Source organism: Eptatretus burgeri, chromosome 11 (assembly GCF_056783735.1).
Source record: "Eptatretus burgeri isolate ZD-2024b chromosome 11, Ebu_testis_v1, whole genome shotgun sequence".
Classification (NCBI taxonomy): domain Eukaryota; kingdom Metazoa; phylum Chordata; class Myxini; order Myxiniformes; family Myxinidae; genus Eptatretus; species Eptatretus burgeri.
In genome coordinates, this window is record NC_140971.1 from 20,429,255 (window position 1) to 20,449,578 (window position 20,324).

The 20,324-nt window shown below is 43.4% G+C and overlaps 2 protein-coding genes across 9 annotated transcripts in view; one reads left to right on the forward strand and one right to left on the reverse strand.

Annotated features, from left to right (window-relative positions):
* DFFB (DNA fragmentation factor subunit beta) overlaps positions 1-9,908 on the reverse strand; it is a 28,284-nt gene extending 18,376 nt beyond the window's left edge. For all 3 annotated transcript variants that reach the window (XM_085845453.1, XM_085845451.1, XM_085845452.1), the window contains exon 1: positions 9,751-9,908. In XM_085845453.1, the coding sequence (XP_085701579.1) occupies positions 9,751-9,852 (102 nt within the window). In that variant the 5' untranslated portion in view covers positions 9,853-9,908. The remainder of the gene's footprint in view (positions 1-9,750) is intronic.
* MTHFS (methenyltetrahydrofolate synthetase) overlaps positions 9,760-20,324 on the forward strand; it is a 43,145-nt gene continuing 32,580 nt past the window's right edge. For 3 of the 6 annotated variants that reach the window (XM_085845454.1, XM_085845455.1, XM_085845457.1), the window contains exon 1: positions 10,290-10,376. In XM_085845454.1, coding sequence (XP_085701580.1) covers positions 10,347-10,376 — 30 coding nt within the window. In that variant the 5' untranslated portion in view covers positions 10,290-10,346. Of the gene's footprint in view, positions 9,909-10,289; positions 10,377-20,324 lie in introns of those variants that run through there. The other 3 variants (XM_085845456.1, XM_085845460.1, XM_085845458.1) reach the window with 3 other exon arrangements.

A 20,324-nucleotide genomic window follows, 5' to 3' on the forward strand; every position in this document is an offset into this window, starting at 1 on the left:
ACAGAGACAGAGACAGAGACAGAGACAGAGACAGAGACAGAGACAGAGACAGAGACAGAGACAGAGACAGAGAGAGAGAGAGAGAGAGAGAGAGAGAGAGAGAGAGAGAGAGAGAGAGAGAGAGAGAGAGAGAGAGAGAGAGGTTTGGAACATCTGGGATGTGTTGCTTGAGCAAGTGGCTTGCTATCACTTGCCAAGCCAGCAGTTCCATATCAATGGCTTTTCAAGCCGCTTGGCAAGCAGAGCAAGCGATTAAGGGAGGTGCTTCGCGAGCGGTAAAAGCGAGCTGCTTGCGAATGTAACACCTACGCAAGTTAGCAGAAATGGCCACCATAATCGAATTCAAAATGATTGGTGGCTATCTTCAGTTCTGCTTCCACAGAGGACGATATTGAAATGTGCATTTCATATTTTATTGTTACTTCTACTTTTCATCCTAATTCTTCAAAATATTGTCACGGATCCAGGGTTCGAGGCTTTCAACGAGAAGCACTTGGATCTCTCCCGAACACCTAGTCCTGAGGCCGCCAGGCACAGATAACTCCGCACACCGGCAGGTTGCTTGCAACCACAAACGCCGATTGGCACGGCCAATCCATGTCGGGTTACACGACTTCGTGTGATACCTTAACCTGTGGACGGCCAGCTGATTTCGGTCACGTGCTCTCAGTGCACACTCGGATTACTGCCGAGCGTTACAGTGAGTGTGCATCGGCTAACAAAGCAAATTATTAGGGTAGAACATCCCGTCTAACCTGACTTGTGCACTACATCGGACCAATAAAGGAAAAGACAACCGACACAGATTAGAAATAACAAGAAACAATTATTTTTTACAAACACACAAGCAAGCAATCATTTAAAAGGAAGTATTGATTTAAGTAAGAAAGGAAAAAGGCACATAAGAGCAGATTTAACCATAACATGTATTCTTATTCTATCTTACTTAAGCAAAAGACTCAGCCATGATTCACTCAGGGGTGAAGAATAAAACAAGGACTTGAAAATAAAATAAAAGTAATGAATGGAGAAAAAGAAAAGCAGTCTTTGAGTTTATCCCTCTCCCCACACAGCCCCAATATACAAGGAAAATGGATGGGGAAGATGGGCAGTGGCAATGTGATGCAATGGGGACGTGCAGCTCCGCATCCCTGAGGTGCCCTGACTCAGGAGGAGAGTTCTCTCCGGCGTCTCAGATATGCGACTTGCCCGCCTCTGCGTCAGATTCTTCCTCCTCAGGTCCCCGTCGATGAGGTGCTTCCGTTCACCCTCCTCATCCTTCTTGGCTGACAGGATCGAGAGAGCAGGACGACGCTTGTGGAAGGGATGTTCTTTTTCCACAGACGCTTGACACCAATTGCTCGCAAAACCTCTTTCTTTCTTTCTTTACCCTCACACACTTTTGTTCCTTCCCTCACAAGCCTTCTGTCTGAGTCTTTTGCTCATGAGCTCTTTTCATCCCTGCTCATGCGAGCTTGTCCCATTCGCTTTTGCTCTTCTTATTTTTCTTCTTCCTCCTCCTCCTCCTCGCTCTGTGCAGCTGATGGTGGCGGGTCAATGACATCACGTGTGGAAAATAGCACTGTAACAAATGTTTGTGCAACATGGTGTTCCAAACTCCATTGTACGAGATCATGGATCATCATTTAGGAGTTCAGAGTTTCAGAACTTTTGTAAAATGAATGGCGTTAAGCACTCACTACACATGTGCCCCCTACAAAAATGCCAGTAATAGTCAAGCCGAACGTGCTGTTCAGATCATCAAGAATTGTCCAAGCCATGTCAACGAAGGCTCCATTCAATCTCATCTCGCTAGTGTGTTGTTCAACTACCGTACCAGACCACATCAAACTGTAGTGTTCACGAACCAGGCGGACAAAGGAGCAAGCGGAAACTCTGCTTTAATGCGCGGCACGGACGTACAGGGCACACCGCCTAGCGGGCGGGACATAATATAAACCCCGATCACGTGACTACAAGCATCCAATCTACATACAGCACATTTCCTCCCCCCTCTAAATGGCAGATATTAACAGACAAAATCCTCCAAATACTGAGGCCGCTTTCTGATCCGACGAGGACGAACGGGGAAGCTAGGAGATACCGCAACAGATACCTCCCGATTCGGTAGGGGTGACATACTAGTAGTACTCATCCCATTTTTAGCATCAAGAGCACCAGGTAGACAAGCTTGTTCGTTTTCCTTGAGTAGGACCGATTCAGGTAAACACCTCGAACCTGCTAGCCTAGTCGGTGCCGGCACGTCTGGCATTGGCGATTCAACAGACACCAGAGGTGGTGGTCCCACTTGCCCTGACCCAATGTAACCCTGTACGGATGGCGATGCTGAACAGCGATCATGAATTTGGTTGACGTGCCGTTTCCACACTTTCCCATCATCAGTTTTAACCATGCAGTTGGCTGGCCCGAGTACCACGGAGATCACTGCCGGCACCCACTTCCAATCGTGGAAATAATCACGTACCAATACACGCTGCCCTACTTCAAAGGTGCGCACCAGCGTTGGACGTGATACCGCCCCAGACTCCGACCTCCAAGGCCTCAACAAATCCAGTCTAGGCCTCAATGCACGCCCATACAAACGCATAGCAGGTGTATCAATCGTGGTTGGATGAACAGCATTTCTATAATGTAACAAAAACACATCAACCATCGTTTGCATAGATGACCACTCCCCTCTCCGCAAAGCACGCTTCAACGTTTTAACAAACAATTCGGCCTGGCCATTTGTTGCCGGGTGGTATGGTGCTGACTTTAGGTGCTTGACACCATTCTGCACCATGAAGCCATTAAAAACACTCGAAACAAAATGTGGACCATAATCAGACACCAACACTTCGGGTAACCCTTTGTGTGCAAAAATTGATCGTAGCTTTTCAACCGTGTTTTCCACCGTCGTGGATTGCATGACCACAACCTCCGGCCACTTGGAGAATGCATCAACAACCAAAAACATTTTGCCCTTAAAAGGACCATGCAAAATCTACATGGATTCTTTGCCATGGCCTGTCTGGAATAGGCCATAAACACGACACCCGCCATGGATTGTCGGCGTCTGAATGGCATGTAGGGCAATGCCTAATCATCTGCTCAATGCCCTTGTCCAGACCCAGCCACCACAAGAGGCTACGGGCTAGACTTTTGGGTTTAACGACGCCGAGGTGACTGGCATGCAGCTCCTCAAGGCAATGTTGCCTGAACTTTGGGGGAATCACCGTTCTCATACCCCACATAATACAACTTTGAGCTAAAGACAGCTCTGATGATTTAGACGCAAACGGTTGATACTCAGGTGTTGAAGGCAGGTCGTTCAAATTTCCAGTGTAGATCGCCTGTACGACACAGGCGAGCACAGGTTCGTGGGCTGATTAAACAGCCACCTGCTGAGCCGTGACCGGCCCACACTGGATTTGGCTCAGTGTAAACACATCAACATGATCGGATGATTCAAACGAAGATGGGTCCCCCTTGCAAGGCAATCGCGAGAGACCGTCGCAGTTGGCATGCTTCTCGGTGCCTCGGAACTGGATATCGTAGCTGTAGGCAGCAAGGAACAAACACCATTGTTGTATTCATGCCGCCGCCGCCACTGGGACACCTTGTTTTGGTTCCAAGATAAATTGTAGTGGTTTGTGATCAGTCTGCAAGGTGAAATGATGACCAAGTAGGTGTTGATGAAACTTCCGCACTCCCCAGACGAGGCTGAGAGCCTCCCGCTTGATTTGGGCATATTTCTGCTCTGCTGCCGACAGGGTGCGAGATGCAAAACAAACAGGTCACTCAGAACCATCGTCCATCTTGTGTGATAGCACTGCTCCAATGCTGTACGCGGAGCTGTCGTATGCTAACAAGAGCGGACGTGTAGGCTCGTAGTGAACGAGAACCGTATCCTCTGTGAGTAGCAGCTTGACATGATCGAAAGCTGCCTGTTGATCGGATCTCCATGCCCAGCGTTCCTCCTTCCTGAGCAGTCGTGTTAACAGGGCCAACTCAGAGCTCAGATTGCTCACGAATCTCTGGTAGTACTGTGCCATACCAATGAATGAGCGAAGCTGAATCTTGTCCCGTGGTGGTTGCATGTGCTGGATCACCTCCACCTTCCGTGGGCCTTTCAACAGCCCCTCCGGTGTGATGACGTGCCCAAGGTATTCCAACCGTTGTTTGAAGAACGCACACTTGTCCCTGTTCAAGCGTAACCTGCAAGCCTCCAACTTCGTCAGCACTTTGTCAATGTTGTTGAGGTGCTCCTCAGCCGTTTTTCCTGTAATGAGTACGTCATCCAGGTAGGTTTGAGCGGGAAGGCCTGCACAAACATGATCCATCGCTTTCTGCCACAGGGCGGGGGCCGAAGCAATCCCAAAACAGAGCCGGCTGTATCGATAGAGTCCTTGACATGTGTTGATCGTCAGAAGGTCACTATTCCCGGGGTCCATTTCCAGATAAAAATATGCATCCCGCAGATTGAGTTTCGTAAAGAATTTACTCCCTGCCAACCGAGCATATATCTCATCGATTGATGGAAGTGGGTACTGTTCGATACTAAGACCTGGGTTGACCGTGGCCTTGAAGTCTCCGCATAATCGAACATCACCATTCCGCTTCAGCACCATGACGACTGGAGTGGCCCAGTCCGAGTATGGCACCCGTTCGATAACTCCACAGGCCTCAAATCTGTCTAACTCAACTTTCACCTTGTCCCGCAGGGCTTCTGATGGGTCGCTCATGTGCCAAGCTTCTGATGGGTCATGAATTAACAACACAGTTATTATTAGTGCACCCGGACGGACGTAACGGTCCAGGTCGAGAATAACAAGTATCAATAGAAACGTAATCGCAACCAAACATCTGTATACCGCAACTTCCAGATCAATGATCCTGTGTACGTGTCAAACTCCGGATGTGGAACCAAGTGGTTATCTGGCATCATTATCGATAACATTGGTGAAATGATGTTTCTTGTGAAGTTGTGTGATGGAAGATGTATGCGTAAACATGTTGACCAACTTAGGTTACGTCATGGGGAGCCAAACATTGAACCGGCTCAAGTGCCTTTGTCACCCACTCCTGGATTAACACCATCTGCGTTTGAACATGAGGTGTTTCCTCATAAACGTTTTTCACCCATCAATGTACCTGAACTCCTTCCCGACCCTGTACCCCTTATTGAGAAACCCACAGCAGTTGCAAGCAAGGACAGCCCTCCACAAGCCCTTCGATCAGCTCGTGTTTGTAAGTCTCCTGAGCGTCTTGATTTGTAATCAAAAAAAAAAATATATATATATATATATATATATATATATATATATATATATATATATATATATATATATATATATATATATATATATATACATCATAGACTCCTATAGAGAAGGACTGGAACCTCCCATGCTCGGGGTTTGTAACTTGAGTCTGAAGGATTAACTTGAGTCCGGGGCTAAAATGACTTCTAGAAGGGCTGGAGACACCATCTCGGGATCCATATAGGGGTTTTTGAGGACGGCGAGTTCAATAGTGTCATTTTCAACACCACCTGACGTCATCTTCAACGTCAAAAGGTCATAATTCAAGGTCAAATGACTGAATTTTGGTATTTTTTTGCCCGTTTTTGTGTCTAACTCATAAACGGTGACAGATGGCTGATTGTAATAAAATGCAAGTGTGTTGAGCTGTCAAACTTTGATATTTATTGTCATATATCGTATTACATAAACATTATATGCATGTCACAACACTATGCCTATTACAACTATGTCTATGTCTATCACTAGTTGGAGAGCTTTTCTTGCCTCCTGAGGCATCCCGAAGCTTTTTCTTTGTCACTTACATTGAGGACATGAGCTTTCAATAGAATGTTAGCGAAAGTAGTACATGATGCATTACTACTAGCTGAAGGTGCATCTACAGAGGATAACAGCTCAGCAAAATGAAATTGGCAACGCATTTTAGTCTTGTCATACAAATTATAGGCATTATGTACAAAAAAGACGGTTGACATCGTCGGCACACTCAATCCACCTCTATTCAAATTATCTAGAAACTCAGATGACACCTCTTTACCATCTTCACCATCAATGATCTCCTCCATACTAGTGCTATCTCCATATTTATGAACAAGGTGTCCGGTCAAATAAACTATTTTATGCTTAAGGGCATCGTCAGACCCCAGAGATCCTGAGTGTCTTGAGGAGTAATCTCGTCAATGAGTTCACTTCGCTCATCTGGATTTATGGAAGTTTTTCAGTTCTTGTCGCAATCAATCACACGAGAACTAGATTCGGGCATAGTGTGATGCTTAATGAGTGTTTGCAAATTTACAATTTTAGCTGCAGCCATAATGTCAACTACGTCAATGTAGAAGTTTCCACCGCTTCTTTGCCTGGCTTGGCCGAAAAACTTCTCCAAGGCTTCATCTGCAAATATAGCAGGAAGAACGTAGTCAAAGTCTTTCTCTGCCAGAAGCAATTTGGCAGCATCCACATTATTACATGTGGACACAGTGAAGGCTTCAGCAGTTTGCTGAGTTAGCTTCAGCTTACGACCACCACCTCCTTGCCATGCGCAGGTAGATATAATTTGGCAGGCCTGCTCCAGCCTTGTGAAACTTGTACAGTCTGCTGTCCAAGGCTGTCTGGATTCGTCGGGCAGATGGGTAGCTGAGAAACGGTCTTTCACGTTCATCATCTTGAACCACTCACTCATTATCTGGGTGAGGATGATTGTGCCTTCACTGACGCCCAGTGAATCCTTGAAGGTCTTTAAAGCAGCGACAGTCTTGTCATTGAACACTTGGCATACCAATGGTATGCTCTGGCGTTGAAGGGGCTTGGGGAAAACAGCGGTGTGCGTCAGCTTGGTTAAGCGAATAGCAGTAGCCCGGTCGATCTCATAAACCTTCTGAATATCACTCCAGTAAGCTATGTACTCATTACCATCTACGACAAATGAGAGTGTCTTGCCATCAACAGTAATCCAGTTGTTGTGAACATTTTTGAAGATGTGCACGTAGTCGTACACTAAGAACATAGATTGCTCTTGAATTGACAGCACTTGGCAACTTCCTGGTCCTCCAAGTTTTGAATAAACACTGCGGTTGGTATTGCAATTGTCACATATCAAAAAAATCACAGTACCGCCAGCACCAACTACAGCTGATTCAGCTTCGATAAGGAGTTCCTTCAGCTGATCGGCAGTTAGTTTTTTGCAGGGCAAAATGCGTAGAATATAGTGTGGACCACCGAAATGGGAGGCAACTTCAACAACCATAGCATGTGAAGCAAGCATTTCGTGTTCATCACCCGCTGCTGCATTTTGAGCATATCCTACAACATGCCCTCCAGAAAATCGCAATGTCTTGACCAGCTTTACCTCGTCAAACATTAAATTGACCAAACGCTGCTGTGGTTTAACCTGGTCGAACAAGGTTTTGAGGTTGGAGTCCTGCTGACTACTAGCAAGCATCCGTTTTACCTTTTTTGTTGATGGTAGAATGATTAAGCCGGATCGACGAATCATTTTGTATGCACTGGGTGATATGTTGTGAAGCTGCATTGCGAAAATCATAGAATCAGTATCAAATCGGCGACGATCAAGAGGTTTGAACATAAGATGCAGCTGCGACGGAAGGAAGGTGAAATGAGGAAGCTCGTGTACCTCAGTCATCCAACAGAGCTGGCTTATTACAAGCTGAAGAATTTCCTTGCTTGTGCATTCATAGATGTTTACCTGGTCAGTTATGGATCTAATCTGGGACCATTTTGAGAGCAGGCTGTTCTTCTGCAAAGGAAAAAGTCGTTTGGGCACCTCAATGCCATCTTTCTCAACTCTATTCAAGAATAGAAATCCAAAAGGTGAGCCAACTTGTTGGAAATGAAAGAACTGCTTGACAGTTTGTCCAGTAGCATCAGTTCTTGATAGGTAAAGGTTTTCCTGGTCTTTTAAGATGTTAAAGCCAGGAAAATAGGAGCTGATTTTAGCACAGAATTGGTCAAAATCTTGGATATTGTCTGCAGCCTCATCAGCTGCCTGCATCTTCTTAGCTCTTGATTCTGACGTAGAAGATGATGTTGGGCGTGGGGCTGAGGTCACCTGCTTCAAAGCTGATTTCGGTACTCCAGGAAATATTGATGGGGGTTCTTTGGGTCATTTGCCACCCCTAACTGACACCCAATCACAATTGAAATGTGTCTCACAAATATATATATATATATATATATATATATATATATATATATATATATATATATATATATATATATATATATCCTTTTAGCACCTCAAGCTTTCTTTCTCATTTGGCATTGCCAATATCCATCTCTCCCTCTCCTCAGGATCTTTTGGGAAGGATATGACCTTTACATAGGGCGTCCCTTCATAGTTTCCTCGACAACCAAAACAGCTGCAACGACGTGGCATATTGTCACCAAAGCAGGAAACAACACAAAGAATTTGACCTTTAAATATGACCTTTTGACCTTGAAGATGACCTCAGGTGGTGTTGAAAATGACACTGTTGAACTTGCCGTCCTCAAAAACCCCTGTATGGATCCCGAGAGAGTGTCTCTAGCCCTTCGAGAAGTCATTTTAGCTCCGGACTCAAGTTAATCCTTCAGACTCAAGTTACAAACCCCGAGATCGTGACGTTCCAGTCCTTCTCTATAGGAGTCTATGATGTGTGTGTGTGTATATATATATATATATATATATATATATATATATATATATATATATATATATATATATATATATATATATATATTTAATTAATAAAAAAATAAAACCAAAATAAATAAATAAACGATGTATCAGTAGTTGATGATAATGTATGCAAGCACGGGTGCAAGGGGGCGTGGTTAAGCAGTCATGTGACCCTGTGCTGTGCTGCGTTGTGCCCATGTCCGAATAAAACCTGTTGTTCCCACTTCAGAACCCTCGTCCCTGTCTATCGAGTACATTACAGATGCCACCATTTTGTGAAGCAGTGCCGAGCGCTTCGTTCCGTTACAGTGTAAGTTTGAGCGCTTTGGATCAAGCGAGCTGCTTACTAACGGAACACAGCTGTTCAACATTTGTATGGACAAAGACGGTTGCATCGTGGAGCACCTCGGTGTGTTCAGTTGCAAAGTCGCTCGAGCAAGCGCTTGCCAAGCTAGCCGTTCCTTATCAACGGTTTCAAATGGAGCGCTTGATTGAGTGCTGAAGAAACTTGGTAACTGAACAGACTCCTGCTGCTTCTTCTTAAAATGTTTTCAAAATTCGACTTTCAGGAAAAAAAACCCCAAAACGACGTTGAGTGCCTTATCTAGATTGTGGTCAAAGTAGGGTGGTCGAGAAAATTATAAAAAAAAAAATAAAAGAGAGTATGTGTGCAACCTGCTGTGACGCTGAGTGGCTTATCTAGATTGTGGTCAAAGGAGGGTGGTCGAGAAAATTATTTTAAATAAAAGAGAATGTGTGTAACCTGCTGCGACGCTGAGTGGCTTATATACATTGTGGTTAAAGGGGGTGGTCGAGAAAAATTATAAAAAAAAGAAAAAAAAAAAAAGAATGTGTAACCTGCTGCGACGCTGAGTGGCTTATATAGATTGCGGTCAAAGGAGGGTGGTCGAGAAAAATTATTAAAAAAAGAAAAAGAAAGAGAATGTGTGTAACCTGCTGTGAAAAAAACAGTCGAGAGGATTGAAAAGGGAAGAAGAGAAGAAGAGAAGAAGAGAAGAGCACAACACTCACGTTTAATTTGAACAGCGCCTTTAATCGAACTTCGTGTAAATTTCGCGCCACAATTCCCACTCGCCTGTTTCCACCAATGGTACGAATTCTAAACGGAGGCATTTTATAAGGTTACATTCGAGCTGTTCGTCCGTATTGTCATGGACTCCTGAAGGAAGGTGTGTCACTGTTTGCTTTCTTTTTCCTGCTTCGGAGATGACAGTTTGTTCGTGAATCGGCTGTGTAAAGACTCGTCAATTTTGTCCAATATCACAATGGACGGCATTCAAAAGGATATACTGTATATATATATATATATGAAACGTAATAAGTGACCTCATCAAAGAAATTCCATCACGCGGGTCGTCTACCATACACCGCCTAGATTGTACCTCTCCTACACCGCCTACTATATACCACTACACCGCACACCTTTTTGAATAACTTGATCATTATTCCAAAACGAAATATTAATATTTAAAATCGCTTTGTTTATTTAATAGAAATGTGATTGTGACGTAATAGCGCAATTTTTCAATTGGATTTGAAAGAAAAAAAACAAAAAAACAACAACAACAGCAGCAGCAGGCTTATTAGGATTTATATGATTGCGCGGAATGGCCACCAAGGCTGGGTTTCGGGCCCAGGTGAGCCGGGACAGTAAATTTATAATCGAAGCCTATTACACAGTAATCTCAATACGGCGTGACGTTATGTAATGTTACATGTGGACGTGATATCGGCATTGCGTCCGTCAGTGATGCTAAATGATAAATCTTGTTTAACCTGAAATATTAACGATTGAGCCTGACGTCTCGATCTTGACTCGTCAGTGCCATCGCGCGTTTCCAGTATAGAAATACAAGTCAGTCAGTCAGTCATTCATTCATTCATTCATTCATTCATTCATTCATTCATTCACTCATTCACTCACTCATTCACTCACTCATTCACTCACTCATTCACTCACTCATTCACTCACTCATTCACTCACTCATTCACTCACTCATTCACTCACTCATTCACTCACTCATTCACTCACTCATTCACTCACTCACTCACTCACTCATTCACTCACTCATTCACTCACTCATTCACTCATTCATTCATTCACTCATTCATTCACTCACTCATTCACTCACTCATTCACTCACTCACTCACTCATTCACTCACTCATTCACTCACTCATTCACTCACTCATTCACTCACTCATTCACTCACTCATTCACTCACTCATTCATTCACTCATTCATTCACTCATTCATTCACTCTTTCTTTCGATCACGTGACTGCAATGAGATGGTGAGATGAACAGTTTTCTTCATTGACTCACCAGGGGAGTGAAGGAAGTGAGAATGTAATTGATGAACATTCCTTCACCCATCTTTTAAACAGTCTGTGTGGACCTACTCCCCATCTCTTCTACTTTCACTGACCACTGAACGCGGTTTCACCTCTGGCCCCTCCTATTGTTACCCCACATGTACGTGAAGTGAAAAGCGGGTTTAAGCAATTGGTTCATGTCCATCCGTCTCGTCAGTTTATGATCAAGGAAGCACTTGTTTAAATTTAATGTTATATTTTAACATGACTCGCAAGGCAAGTTTGACATTTTTCTGTACCTTGGCTCAGAGAGGGGGGAGGGGTGAGAGAGGGGTGGGGGCAGAGTGAGGAGATAGAGGTGGAAAGGAGAGAGAGAGAGAGAGAGAGAGAGAGAGAGAGAGAGAGAGAGAGAGAGAGAGAGAGAGAGAGAGAGAGAGAGAGAGAGAGAGAGAGAGAGAGAGAGAGAGAGAGAGAGAGAGAGAGAGAGAGAGAGAGAGAGAGAGAGAGAGAGAGAGAGAGAGAGAGAGAGGAGGTAGGGGGAATGAGGAGGGAGGGGGAATGAGGAGGGAGGGAGAGTGAGGATAGGGGGAGGGAAGGCAGTGAGAGGTGAGAGGAAGGGAAGACAGACGTGCGGTGGAGTATCAATTACGATTCATTCTGTCTCATCAAAGTGATTCTCGACATGGAATAACAGTGAAGATGAAAACAAAATAATGTCTGAAATCCATTTTCAACTGGTCATACCATAAATACCACCCAGAAATAAGCATCGCCCGGACATGCCTGGAGATAAACACAATCAAGAGACAAACACTGCCTGGACGCGTCCGGATTCAAACACCGCTCGGACACGTCTGGAGACAAACTCTCATCCGGACACGTCTAGAGACAAACCCCGCACAGACATAGACACCACTCGGATACGTTTAGAGACAAACACCGCCCGGACGCGTCCGGAGATAAACTCCCAGCCAGACATAACACTGCCCAAACACGTGCAGAGAAATACCGACGTTTCCAGAGCCAAGCTGTCCGGAGACAAACACCGCCTGGGCATAAATACCGCCCGGACGCATCCAGAGCCAAGCTGTCCGGAGACAAACACCACCCGGACATGTCCAGAGATAAACAACCATCCGGACACAAACTCCCACCTGAACACATCATTAGACAAAGCCCATCCGGATCTAACCACCTTCCAGACACATATGGAGATACGCGTCCAGAGACAAACTGCCATCCAGACATAACCACCGCCCGGATATGTTCGGAGACAAACACAGCCCGGACATAAATACTGTCCGGACGCGTCCGGGGTCAAACTCCCATCCAAACATAAACACCACCTGGACACGTTTGGAGCCAAGCTGTCCGGAGACAAACAATGCTTGGCCACATCCAGAGAAAAACTCCCGTCTGGACATAAACACCGCCCGGGCACAAACTCCTGTCCGGACATAAACAACGTCCGGAGACAAACTCCCATCTGGACACGTCGGGAGATAAACCCTGTCTGGACATGACCACCGTCCAGATACCCTGAGAGACAGAGGGAGGAGGAGGAAGAGGAGGAGGAAGAAGAAGAAGACGAAGAAGGAGGAGGTTATGCTTTGTGAACACGCACGCGCGCGCGCGCACACACACACACACACACACGGCCGGATTTTTCAATAGGCAACATTGGCCTAGGGCCCACCAGTAACTGGGGGCCCACCGGGGACTTGTGGGTTCTCTGATCGGCCAAGGAGTAGGCTAGTAGGCCCTATAGTAAAATGAATAAAATAAAATAAGGTAACGAAAAATATAACAGTACATTTTTAAATGCCCGTTTCCCACCATCTATCTATCTATCTGTAGATTATATACATTACGTGTTGTATTTAGTGGACTTCGTTGTTATATTACGTGTGTTTTTGTGTTCTTATTTTGTGATATTGGTCTCTCTTATACTTGACTTGAACTAATTTATTATTACTTTATGCTGAAAGAATTATTCTTGGAATCTTGGGGATTCTCATGAGATCGATTAATTATGTCGTCCCAGAAGAAATATATGAGTGGCTCACAAAAGAGAAAGTTAAAATAAACCAAAGCTGCACAACTCCAATCACTTCCAAAGCTGACAACCTTTTTAAAACCAAAACCAAAAGAAGATTCAGAGCCTAGTACCGGTGACGGTAAACTCCCAGGCGATGACCACGACGAAGCAAGGTCAGCTGAGTCACAGTCACAGATATCGAGTGAATCAGCAATGGAAGTAGAAGTACCACCTGCCATTGAAGCTTCATCCGATTCATCTCAGTTGACCGATAAGAAACATTCTGTGGAACAAGATGTTAGTGCTGATTTGTGTGTATCGAGTGATCCAGCTGACTGGCAGATAATTGATGATAAATTAATTGAATATTTAGTAAATCATCCTCTTGATCAAAACTTTGAACAAGGTGACTTCTCAAAATCCGCAAGAAGTGTGGGTGAGGGTGAAAAGGAAAGAGTTTGATATGTGCCCATATCATTGTTTTCACGTAAAATGGCAAATGATGAAAAAGTTAAAAGGGAATGGCTTGTGTATTCTACAAAAACTGGCGATGTATTTTGTGTTCCAGGCAAAACGTTCAGCAAGCAAGTCTCATTGTTTTACAAGTGGGTTTAGTGACTGGAAAAATTGCCAGCGTAGAGTTGCTGAACATGAAAGTAGTAAAGAGCATAAAAACTCAGTTACTGCTTGGGGTGTAAGGGCAGTTGCAGCAAGTCGAATTGATTCCTATCTACACAGATACAACAAAAAGAACAAAAAAGAGAAAAAAATTATTTGATGAATCAGTTGGGATAGAAACTCATCTTGATCCACGTCAGAAGTTCATGGTGGACAATTTTTACACAATATTAGATTGCCTTTGGAATGAATTAGAGTGCACAGTGAATGCCTATTCAGAAATAAAGAAGCTGTTTAGCTTTTTAAGAGTATGACAGTATGAACTATGATGACCTCAAAGCTCAACTGGAACTCCTTGTCAGTACCTATTCCAGTGACCTGGAAGCATCTGTTGTAGATGAATTTTTGCAGTTTCAAGACATTTTGTCTTCTGAATATGACAGGTCAGTGACAAACATTTCCACTTTGTTGAGGTCTAAAGATGGTATTTTGGCAACTGCCTTTCCAAACATTAGTATCTTAGTAAGAATGTTCCTTACCATCCCCATTAGAAACTGTCAAGGAGAGAGGTCTTTCTCTGCTCTATCTCGGGTGAAGAATCACCTGAGATCAACTTTGGGACAAACTAGATTAAACTCACTTTCATTACTATACATTGAATCTGACTTCCTACAATTCCTTGACACAAACAGTATCATTGACAAATTTTCCATAGAAAAAAGCAGGAAAATGTAATTTTGAACTTCACATAGTTGTGCTTGCAAAATTTATTATGCTTCAGTTTCATTGTATTTTTCCATTATTCATATGTGTAAGATGTACATGATATGGAACTTGATTTACTTTGATGTACTTGATATGGAACTAATTTGCTTAAAAATTATTGATGTGTTACTAGTACTGCAGCGTAACAAACCAATTGTTCAAATTTGCATAAAAGCACCAAATTTGGTACACATGTAGAATAATATATTCCAAACAATTTTAGATATGGAGCCACCCGAGATTTTGCCTTGGTCAGCCAAAGCTGACCTTTGACGGATTTCGACGAAACTTGGTGGGGTGATTAGGTTTGGTCCAAGGATCATGCCACTAGATTTTAGACTTGGTCCAAAGTCCAATATGGCCGCTATGGCGGCCATTTTGAAAAAAAAATTGATTTTTTTTGTATTTTTACATGTTTTCAGTGATTTCCCCCCTCCCCACCCCCCCAAAAAAAAATTGTTATAGAGAAAAAAATTTTTGCAACTTTTTTTTCAACATAATTTCGATTTTTTTTTTTTTTGCATTTCTACATGTTATAAGTGATTTCCAACAAAAAAACATGCCAAAATTATAATTGAGGATAATTTTGGAACTTCAGGTGGATATACCCACGTAAAATCAATTTCTGTCTCAAGGAATCTAGTTATGACGAATGAATTGAGTATGTAAAAGGGAAAGTTGCAAACTATAACTCTGTGAGCACTGTTTGACGTCAAATTGAATGAATAGGATATCAGGTTCACTTGAGTGACCTAGCAGTCAGTATTGGTGGTGGAGGTTTTGCACTCGACCGAGTGCTCCCCCTCTAGTTGTAACCTGCTTGTGTTTTTTGTGTACAAATACGGGATTTTTGAAAGACTTAAGGACACAAACGAGGCCTTCCAGGCATGCACTGTGTGTATTTTCAGCAACTCGCTTCTGCTGGGCACTTTTAACCTGTCGATTCTAATTTTGCGATCACAAAATCTCTGATTGTAATTCTTTTAACTTTCTACCTATCCTTTGGAGTGTTTTTGCACCCCAAGCACATATACCGTTGAATATTTCAGAAAGTACCATCTTTTCGGTTGTGTTTTTATGACATCGTTTCCTCATATGTTTCACCCATGTAGTTAAATTTTTGATTTGATCGAGGCATAATTGGCCGACTTATTACCAAAATTGTTGTGGGGTGCATTCACACCCCGGAGTTATGCCATTGTTTTTGTGCATTTCCCTCGTAGCTTCTTGAATACGACACCTATATTATTCTATTTGTTTTCAGGTGAGCTGATCCATTTTGTACAGATGCTCAAGACAGAAAATCATGTCGATAATATGTGCTCGGTACAGTTTGGGCGAAAGTCAGACTTTTATTTGAAGGCAGTGATGAAGAATCAGATTTTTCTTCAAATGCTATTGACAGTAGTGATGAGTTGGTACCTGCAGTTGATGCCTCCTCCTCTGACGAAGACCATATTTCTGAAAACTCGAGTGGTGAAGATGACTTGTTACAACCAGATCCTCAACAACAAAATGCCACCGCAGCTCAAGCAGCGAATGACCAACTGTGGTACAGGCTGATGTTCAGCATAATCAACGACCCATTGGTCCTGCAAGGAGTCAAGGAGGGTGTGATCATGAAAAAGGGGGTAGGAGTCAACCTCATCAGGCTGATGCAGATAACAACCAGGGTGATTGTCAGAAGACTCCCCAGGCTGTTAGAAATAAGAATATGATTGGAAGTTTGGTCTTCCAAACTGGAAAAGAGAATGGAAAAGTTTGGTCTTCAGATTCCCTGGCTCAACACAGAAGACAACTGCAAGATATTCATCAGCAACCTCGTGTATCAGCAGAAGGGCAGAAGGATACCACCAAGGAGGTGTTTATGCTTTACGTTACTGATGACATCATTTCCAGCATTATGAGGGAAACCAACTGGGAGGCTGAACGTGTGTTCAGGGAATGAAATGCAACCCATCCTGATCAACAGAATAAGGTGTGGAATTATACATCGAGAGATGAAATACTCGCTTTCATTGGTCTGCTGATCTGAGCTTGGTGTTTATCATAGCAAGCATGAATCTCTTGTTGAACTCTCTTCTTCCAAAAGTGCTCGCCCTATTTTTCTTGCTATCATGAGCTTGAAACGCTTCCAAGTTATTTTGCGATTTCTAAGATTTGACAATAATAACACCAGAGCAGAGAGAAAGGCAACAGATAAACATGCACCAATAAGGGACGTCTGGGACATGTTTGTGGCACAACTACGCAAGTTCTACATACCTAGTTCTGACATTACTGTAGATGAGCAGTTGATTCCGTTCCGAGGGCATTGCCCATTTTGACAATACATTCCAAGCAAACCAGCAAAGTATGGGATTAAAATATGGTGGGCTTGTGATTCAACCTCATCGCATCCTTTGAATGGAGCCATTTATTTGGGTCGACAGACAGGGCAGCAAAGAGAAGTGAATCAAGGTGCAAATGTTGTCAAGTCAATGGTGGGTCCATGGTACAGAAGTGGAAGAAATGTTGCAGGCAACAGTTTCTTTACCAGTGTGCCTTTGGTTGAAGATCTGCTGACAGAGGGACTCACATACGTAGGTGCTGTACGCAATAAGAAACCTGATCTACCTCTGGCTTTGATGGCAGGAAACGGATGAGCATTCCTCAGTGTTTGACTTCAATAACCAACTCACTTTTGCTTCGTATGTACCAAAGAAAGGAAAATAAATTATCGTGTTATCCTCAATGCATCATGATGAGGCAGTGGCCAATGCCAATGTTCACAAGCCAGAAATCATTCTTCACTATAACAAAATAAAGAGTGGAGTTGACAATATGGATCATCGAGCAAGTCTTCTAACTTGTCATCGCAAAGTGAAACTGTGGTCATTGTCTGTTTTCTTCAATATGGTGGACGTTGCTGGCATTGCAGCTCTTGTGGTGTGGCTGTGTAGCAACCACACCTGGCTTGAAGAAGCACCAAGATGTCGTCGGCATAAGTTTCTGGTCAAGCTGGGCAATCAGCTTGTCTTTGGCTTAATCCAGGAAAGGATGCAAGCTCGAACAACCTTATGCAAACCAGTCAAAGACGCCGTGAAGCAGATGGGATTCCTTCAGGAACCTCCGCCAAATGTCCAACAACATCTCACTAAAAGTCAAGGCCGATGTCGCATCTGCCCAAGAATCTTGGATCACAAGGTTCGCAAGCGCTGTGATGCTTGCCTCAATTTTGTCTGTCCTGATCACAGTGCATGCACCCTGATCTGCGATGAGTGTGTCTGAAGTCATAGGCAGCACTGACAATAGATGGCTTGACTGAATTTTCAGAACTACCTGTTCATTGTATACCCATTTCTTCAAGACAGATAGAGAGATGCAGACTGTTCTGTTAGTGGGGTGCAGGTCCACCCCAGATAAAACTGTTTAGTTTTCATTATTATACATGATAAGAGGGAGTTGTCCAAACTGAATTTGTGTTGGTTATGCATGGTTGTCATTCATTGAGGTATATAAATGAAGACGATGTTACTGTTGCTTAGAAATAGAAGCTTGATTTTGAAAAAAGAATTTTTCACCATTTTTTTGTGGAGGAGGAGGGAAGGAATGGAAGGAGGAGGGAAGGGGTGGGAGGGGAAGGGGAGGGTGGGAGGAAGAGGGAAGGGAAGGAGTGGGAGGGAGAGGGAAAAGGGGGGGGGGTGAGCATGTGAGAATGGGTGGGGGAAAGGGTGGTGGTACCCATATCCATGATGACCATAAAAATGATAAACCGGCACAAAGTGTATGATTTTCTCAAAAAGGCATCACAAATAATAAATACATAAATTATGTTTTGAAATAATCCATGCGCTGTGTTTTAGTACTGCTTTAAATTCATGGGGTGTGAACACGCACCCAAGGTCTTAAATGGTTTATTTCCCCTTGGGTGAGGATGAGGATTAAACATAATTTTCAGCATTGAAACGAAAGAGTGGTAAGTTCAAAATGGTTAACCATAATTGGGGTGTTACTGGATGCAAATCAGATCCGTGGAGGAAATACGAGAAATATCCGTGTTGAGTTTATTCCATTTCTTGTTAATACAAGTGAGCAGCGACAGTGGATAAAACACACACACACACACACACACACACACACACACACACACACACACACACACACACACACACACACACACACACACACACACACACACACACACACACACACACACACACACACTTCTCCTTTTAGTTATAGATGCAAAAATCTAACATTTCCCTTGGAGCTCTGGATTTATGTGTTTCAGGGGGAACAGACAGACAGCATTAGGGTATTAAATATACTGGATCGAGTCTTGTGATATTCCAAAATCATCATATTTCTGAACAACAAAGATATCATGGCATATTTCTTAACAATAAAAACAGAATTAAAAAAAAAAATTCGGGAACAATCGAAGCAGTGGTCTTACACACCGCCCAGGTTCAATTTTTGGTCCGATTGAGAAAATTAGAATTTTCCTGTTGGTTTAGATTAATTTGAAGCAACTTTTGCTGAATTTATTTTACTCTCCAAGGAATGTTTCTGTGTTTCAGGGTGGGACAGACAGACAGAGACAGACAGATGGCATTATAGATACAGTGTATTATAGATTATACAGCCTATTATAGATACAGTGTAGATGCCATCATTTTTAGGTCATCTCTACCGAGATGACCTAATAAAGCCGGACCAAATGTCCATCCGTCCATCCATACGTCCGTCCACACGTCCGTCCATACGTCCGTCCGTACATCAACAATTTTCTTTCCGATCTTGATGAAACTTAGTATGTGGGTAGAGGTCGATGAGTGTTGCACAACGATATAATTTTTGTCCGGGTTCAGGGTCAGGGTCAAGGTCACGAGGTCACGTAAGTTATAAAAATCGCCATTTTCAAAACCTATCTCGTCTGCCATTCTACAAGATATTCGGCAACTGTTTATTGATTATGATAGTAAAAAATATTATCTTGTATCTAACTGGACAGATTTTTGAATTTCCGTCCCGTTTGGCCGCCACGTAACCTGGAAGATGGTCAAAAACACCTCCCGGTACAAAGAAGACTTTTTACTTCCAATCTTGATGAAATTTGGTATGTGGGTAGAGGTCGATGAGTGATACCCAACGACATATTTTTCCCCGGATTATTAGTATTATCCTTGTGTATCTCTGTGAACTATTTCAATCTAAACGGTTAGTTTTGACTGTTTCGCGGTTACCTGAACTGAACATTGAGAACTTGTGGTATTATAGAGATGACCGTCACCCCCACACGGGGGTAATTTTTAAAGTTTAATTTAAATGTACTCTGTGCATTCATTCACAAGCCCCAGATACGACCTTCCCATCACTGTTAAGAAGCACCCAAACCAGATTCAGTGTCTCCCTCATGGAGGTCTTTCCAATTGCAGGTGTGCATGAAATAAATAACTACGTCTGCCATGTTCACACGAGGCATTCCGCAAGGTTCAAAGTCCGCTCACTGGCAAAGATGATCGGGGGTTTGGGTAGAATAAGCCCGTCTACGATCCTTCAGGCCTTGCACTAGCCCACATCTTCGGGAGTTTTTGCAGTACGGAAAGCTGCAAGATCTCAGCTCTTTGGGTGAGCTGAGAAAATTCTCCAACTCTTGTGCTTCGGTAACAATCCATATCTAACACACACACACACACAATATATGGAAACATTCCCCAATTAATATTGCTGCTAGGGGGCGCTCTGCACAAACACACCGAGCATTCTGGGGCGGATTACGTCATTTTGAAAGTCCCATATTCTGCACTGCCATCAACCTGCCACCTTCTCGTTCAGCTCCTCTTTGAGCTTTGACATGTCAAAGCA